This window comes from Stegastes partitus, unplaced genomic scaffold (genome assembly GCF_000690725.1).
Source record: "Stegastes partitus isolate 25-593 unplaced genomic scaffold, Stegastes_partitus-1.0.2 Scaffold1839, whole genome shotgun sequence".
Classification (NCBI taxonomy): Eukaryota; Metazoa; Chordata; class Actinopteri; family Pomacentridae; genus Stegastes; species Stegastes partitus.
Window position 1 is genome coordinate 18,560 of NW_007579570.1, and position 6,861 is coordinate 25,420.

At 40.0% G+C, this 6,861-nt stretch overlaps 1 protein-coding gene across 2 annotated transcripts in view; it reads right to left on the bottom strand.

The window, feature by feature from the left end:
- The window catches only part of LOC103372827 (probable serine/threonine-protein kinase kinX), a 49,481-nt gene that overhangs the window by 13,864 nt on the left and 28,756 nt on the right, over positions 1 to 6,861 (bottom strand). For both annotated transcript variants that reach the window (XM_008302569.1, XM_008302568.1), the window contains exons 4-6: positions 5,394 to 5,520; positions 2,445 to 2,585; positions 2,300 to 2,359 (exon numbers count right to left, since the gene is read on the bottom strand). In XM_008302569.1, the coding sequence (XP_008300791.1) occupies positions 2,300 to 2,359; positions 2,445 to 2,585; positions 5,394 to 5,520 (328 nt within the window). The remainder of the gene's footprint in view (positions 1 to 2,299; positions 2,360 to 2,444; positions 2,586 to 5,393; positions 5,521 to 6,861) is intronic.

A 6,861-nucleotide genomic window follows, 5' to 3' on the forward strand; every position in this document is an offset into this window, starting at 1 on the left:
ATTGGATGGAGAAAATAAGTCTAAACGCCTCAAATCAGAGCCACAAACTCAACAACTCTTCTCTTAAATGTGGGTTTAGGTACTTTATTCATCCCCCTGAGGAAATTCAAGGTACCCAGTAGCTCACACATGCTCCATTTAAGAAAAACAGGAATGAGCAAAGTGTGCAAAGTAACGAGCAAATTGGGCTTGTAGAAGAAATAAGGTGTGAAACTGTGCTGGTATTGACAATAAAAAAAGAGCATTATAAGTCTAAGTAGAGTGGAAAGGTGACAAAACCTGCAGTAGTTTTACAGTAAATAAACCGACCGCCCTAAACCCAAGTTCTGTATGTATTCATGTGTGTCTCAAAGCTTTGTAAGCACCACACTGATATCCAGCTTCATTTACAAAATAAAATCCCCCAAAACATCCTTTCTCCCCATGATGTCTGTTGTGAATTCCCCCGTCAATACAAAAACTCCAGCACCTCCTTGACGGCATTCCAGTGTGTGGAATGCACTTTAAAAAGGGATATTTTCAGTATTTGTGTGTGTGTGTGTGTGCATGTCTTTGTAGCAGGCCGCTTGTGGCTCTTTCCACTGGGAAAATGGCCGTCCAAAACCCATCCGAAATTGCTAAAACTGCACTATCATTAAATGCTCGTTTGTCATACTTTGCTGACTGTGCTTTTAGCCCACATTATAGCCGGCGAAACTAAATGGATAGTTGAGGTTTTCAGGACATCTGTCTTATCACGAACTGGCACTCCGTTCTTTCCATCCCAAAAAAAAAAAAAGTGCTCGTTTTAGTTTGAACTGACAGCGTCGTTAGGAAGCACACAGGGGACGTTTAAAGTGAGCTAAACCACAAACATTCAGACAGCAGGTCAGGAGAACAACTATTTACGGATACAAAGGGGAGAAAGTAGGAGAACCTAAGAAAGAACAACAGACGGGGGGAGATAAAGTGAGGAAAACAAAGATGAAGAGGTCAATTTGCATACAGGAAGCTTTTATTTAGAACCATAAGTGGCGTTTAGTTTAAGCGATCCGACTGGATCATGAGATGTTTTCATCGTCACGGTCACATGAGGAGAAATTCACAATCACACAAAGGTCCGTTCTCACACAGCCTGGAGGCTCCTCCTGGCTTTTATAAATCACACATGAGAGCTAAAGACGAGATGAACGGCTGTTTAGACGCCGACAATAGAATCACTAACAATTCCAGCTACGTTATTAAAAATAGAATGAAGTTTAGTGTATTCAGTCTTTTTGTTTTAGCTTTAAAATGTGGAAGCTGCACTGAAATAATTTGTCAAATGTGACTAATTATTTCTGTCACCGATTTCTAAACACGAGGCTAAAATTGCCTCTAATGCACGAGCGTGGATTTCCTGTTATGAGGCTCTCGTGTTGTTCTTCCTGGACGTGTGACAAACCATGTCAAAGTCAAATAAACATATCAAATGTTTATACACAGAAAGCTGCAGATAATTGGATCAAGCTGCTCCCTGATCCTGAAAGAAGGAGGATGTGGATGAAATTATAAAAGCTGCAGTTAATCGAATGTTTTGTAAAAAAAGATGAAGTGTTACTGAATTATTACCAAACTCTGAAGGTTCACTGAGGGTTTTCTTTTTCTTTTAATCAACTTTTAGTTTGTTATTTTTGGGTTTATGACACTGAAGTTAGCAACAAACTGACTGAAGACGTGGTGGAGACCAAAACAGAGGTAAAAGGAGACTAGAGTTGCATTAATTTAATACAGCTTTAAATGAATGCTAACAATGGCGATATCTATAAGTGACTCCTTGTCTCTGCTTGAGGGTAACATACATGCCTACAAAAAAGAAGTTTGGAAGTTTTCTCCTTTTATTGCATTTCAATTTTGAATCGTGGTCAATTTAATTTGGCATTCTTGACCAAAACTTACAAAAAAAAAAAAAAGACTCTTTGACATCAAAATGAAAACAAATTTCTAAAAAATAATGTCAACTAATAAACATATAAAAAACACTGCGATTTTTTCAAGTCTTTGTACAAATCTGTTTTCACTTTGACATTAAAGAGTCTTTTTTCTGTACATTCATATAGAAAAAGGCTCATTAAATAGATCATGATTCAATGCTATAATGCAATAAAAAGGGGATAAACTTCCAAGGATATTTTTTACAGCCACAGTAAGATAAGATAAAGAATAGTTAATTCATCCCAGAGGAAATTCTTGCCACTGCTGGCAGAAGAAACAAAGTTGGTTGAGTTGTGAGTAATGCAGGTGTGAGGACAGAACGTATGGAATAAAAACAGCATCTCACCTGGTCGTCATCACTGTCTATTCCCTCCAGACTGATGGAGCTGTTCCTCTGAGTCTGATTCTAAAAGATGCACAAAGAACAAGGAGTATGAGCAGATGTATAAATAGGCCTGCAGAGGATAAACGTGAGTAAACGTGTGTGCTACCATGACTGTGTGAAGCGTGGTGTATTCAGGCGGACTGCAGGGCAGGCCGTCGTCCTCGGACATGGTTCCAGCATCTTCAGTCCTCTTCACACACATCAGAGAAGGAGGAGAGCCCAGTTTGATGGCCTGCTTCAACTGCAGCTGCACAACGAAACAAGAAAACAGGGTTTATATGCTCATATGTGTGAGTTTTGTATGTTTTCAGCTACTTTGGGGCCTTCTTAGAATCACAAACATGAACACATGCAGGAGGAAGTGAAGGTGTTTCCCAGGTTGTGTGTGCACAGTTACTCAGAGGTGGAGAAACGACAAATCTTATAACCTGTTTAATTAACGACAGCTCTACAAAAAGTTAACAAAGGTGTGTTTGAGTGTCTACAAACTCTACCGGTGTGGAGCACCATTAGCAGGGAGCGACTTGTGTGGACAGCGGGCCAGGAATCAAATGAGAAAGTGCTTTTAAGGCCTTATTTGTGCGAGTGCGTGGGGTCGGTATCACAGAAACTCAAACAGTCGTGTTATCAGCGTGCTGCTCTGTAACAGTCACTCAAGGACTCATTTACTCGGACACAGAGCTAACACTGGACAATACAGCTATTATTTGGTCAGGCTGGATACTGGAACACAGCGAGTCCTTGAAAAGAAACGAACGCTGCTATTTTACATGTTAATGCTTCATTATCATCACAGAGAGGACACCAAATCATTACAATGCCTGATTACACATTTACGGTTGTGTTAGGAGGCTAAAATTGATAAAAGTTGAGTTCAAATATGTTATACATACAATACACAATACAAAAAAGTTGTTTAATAGACACATATCTGTTGTTTCTTCATTCAAAATTTTAAAATGTGCTAAAAATTCAAGAATGCGGCACATTTGCGACGAAACCAAACAAATATCCAACAAGCTAACATTAGCATCCTGTGTTCTTCCATCATAAATTCACTTTTTAAAAGACTGAGTTAGTATTTCTTGTTTTCTGTGTTCTTGTCTTTCTTTTTTAACTGCGTGACATTCCTTTTTTATGTCAAATGATTTTAGTTTTCTGTATATCTCATGTCTGCAGAATATGCTAGCAAAGCCATTAGCATGACAAATTCGGTTCGCTAACTTTGAGGATGCCACAGATTGACTATATTCTGGTACTTCAGAATTTTTAAAGAGCCCATATTCAGCTCATTTACAGGTTCAGCATTATATTTTGGGGGTTTTACAAATTTTTGTTTACATGTTTAATAATCAAAAACACTATTTTTCTTTTACTGCTGCAGTATCTTGTTTGACCTTCTCTCTGTAACCCTCTGTTTTATCTCCTGTCTCTTTTAGGAACCTGCAGCTTCCTTGTTTGCTTTAAACATAAAATAAATCCACAAGAGGTTGTGATCCTGAATGTCCAGAGTCACTCGACAAAGTTCCCCTCGTTCGGGATTAACTGTTGTAAAAATCCAGCTTTAAGTCGTGTTAACTGTGAGCTGATTCAGGAAGCAGTGCTCGGTAGAATGAAAAGAACACATACAATTAAAGTTTTGGGCTGTACTGCTCAGGAATAGCAGGAAAAATAGATTTTAACCACGGATTTTACACTTCTGGGAAAAGGGAAGTGAATTTGTTTGAGCCAAATTAGCCGCTATATGCAGACATTATGCAAATGTGTTACATGGTGATGTCAGCAAGTAACAAAACAAAAGCCTGGACTTCAAATGAGGTGTTTCAGCAGGTTAGGAGCAGTGCTTTCTGTTGCTTTGGCTATGACTTAGAGTTTTGTAGATTTGCAGACCTTTCACATGCACAAAAAAGCTAGAACACCCTAAAGAAAAAGAAAACAAAAAAAATATAAAACGGGCTCTTTAAATGCGGGTTTTCAAGGGGTTTTTTTTTAATAGCATTTAGACCATTCTGTAAGTTAAGAATATAAAAAACCCAAATATGACTAAAATAATACAGATGTTTTGGGGGCAAGTTGAATATTCTCACTGGGACGGGGTTTTGCTTTTCAGGTTTTGAACTCGTGACCTCTACAAGCCTGTTTGAAACATCTATAAAACAGCCCTAATGATTTCTCCAGCGAGCGAGCGACCGACTTACATTCACTCTGCGGCGCTGCGCCACACACAACTTTCTAATATTCAATGCGCCTGGTAACATATCGATCCTTACATAATGTGTTTATATTTGGCTCTGACCTCGTTCTGCTTATCAAACAGGCAGCGCAGCTCACAGCCAGGATTAAGGGCAGGAAATCTCCATCAGATTGTTTTCCACAGCAAATTCACTTCATGCAAATTAATGTCTTAGTGATTTCTATCCGGGGCTACATATCGGAGCATCGATTATCAAACGCTGCGTCTCGTCTGTAAAACACTTCCTTTCAGCTACAGGAGAAAGTTTTCCTTCTTAGAAAATCCCCTGAAGGCCTGTTTAATTCTCACCCCTCTGTTTGACTGGAGGTCAGTGTGTCCATCTGGGCGTCACGTCTTCCCGTTTTAGCCTCGTGTTGTGACAGACATTTGTTCTATCTGTCTGCTTTTCTTAGCATCACCCAGTCCTTTATTTTTGCTTTGACAGAGCTTTGATCCCTCTTTGTGATGCGCATCAGTTCTGCCTGTCTGAAGTGTCTCATTTACCACATTACGCTTAATCATGTATCACACACGGCAGCTCCAAGTGAAAGCCTTATTTAATGCTACCTGTTACGCTCAGCCCTGAGGTGTAATCCCACCTGCTAAATATACAGCAGATCAGCCGGTATTGCTGCTTTTGACAGCAGCACACAAACTAAAAACAGCGTCAGATTGTGATTCTGTATCGGAGGATTATTCCTTATTAACCCATTAGAGGGCAGAGGCCACTGTAATGAATTACCTGAGAGAGATGTAACATCTGCTTGGCTAAATTTTAATCCTGTCGTCAAACAGAAGTGAAAGGCTCTTGTGTGTGTTTACCTGCAGTGATTTCACTTTCCCGTGAATGCTGTCCTGAGACGCCCCGAGAACCTCGTTGGCCTCCGACGAGTCCGAAACAAAGACAGAGTCGTGTGACAAGGCCTTGCTGCCCAGACTGATCTTTGACCTTTAGGAAGCAGGAAGGCAAAGTGATAAACAAAAGACAGAGTGAGGTTTGGCAGCTTCAAACAGAACTGGTCAGATAACTTCTAGACCTCACTTGTGCCATTTATCTTCTTTAATAATCCATAAACATCAATATTCTGTGTTTCTAATCAGGGTGGTCTCCATGTGTAGATATAACCAGATATATCCTGTGACACAAGCAAAGAGCAGGAAGCGCAGAAAGTGGCACGACGTAGAGAAACAAAGAAACTCAGGACTGGTCTGCAGGAAGAGACAGTCCAGTGCCGGCTACAAAAACAGGAAACGACGAGCCTCCACTGAGGTGAGTTTGTCAGAACAGGAGATGGATGTTAAAACAAGATCTTCCTTTTCTTAAATTAACTCGGACGTTTTCACACAACATAAGATTGTTATCTGAATGGGCTGAGGAGCTCAACACATCGGCTAGGACCATAATATCAAGCTACACATTGTAACTGATATCTATCCCAACAAATTCTCATTGGTCAGATGTTTGCAGGTGTCACTGTCATAAGGAGAAAAGTTCTTCATCCACAGTCTTGTGGAGTTAATCCATTATTTTTGGCAGCAGGAGGAACAGACTCTGAATTTCCCAAAGCTAATGGAGATCGCTATGTCCAACTTATTTAACATTTATTGAACGTTTACTCGGAGTCGCCTCCAAACAAAGTGTCGTAGGCGTCATCTGTGAGGCTAAACAGCAGTTTCTCAACATGGCAGATCATCCAAAAACAGCAGCTAACTTGTCTGTGTTACACTAATCTATAGCTCTCATGATGGATCACCAGTTGATTTACTTCTGTTGTCAGAAACTGTTTGAATATGTGCAGCTGGTGTACTCTGAATCATTCATATGTCAGTCTAAAATAATCAGGTTCAAATAATTAAATATGCTGCAAATACTAGCTTTTTATCTTTATTTCTAATTCTTTAAGGCTAATAAGGTTAGCAGGTTTAGAGCACCATGGCCACTCAGTTCACCGACACATAACAAGATGTTTCTCCCCATGAACAATCGACTGGTTGAAGAGGAGGCATGATTTCCATCAACCAGGATTTTCTTTGGTTGACTAAAACACCAGCATCCACTAATGAGTCTGTATGCTGCTCTATGTGTCGGGTATAAAGACAGAAAAGGAGGCGTTACTGTCTTTAAGCTGCAGATCTGAATCAAGGTTTGTGTAAAAGGTAGATCTGGGATGACAGAAAACACCCCAACAGACACAGATCATAGACTGTATAAAAGATGGACGTAGCTACCGTGACGTCACCCGTTGGTTTCTGCACTGAGAAAATGAAGCCAGGGTTTTGCTACTTCCTG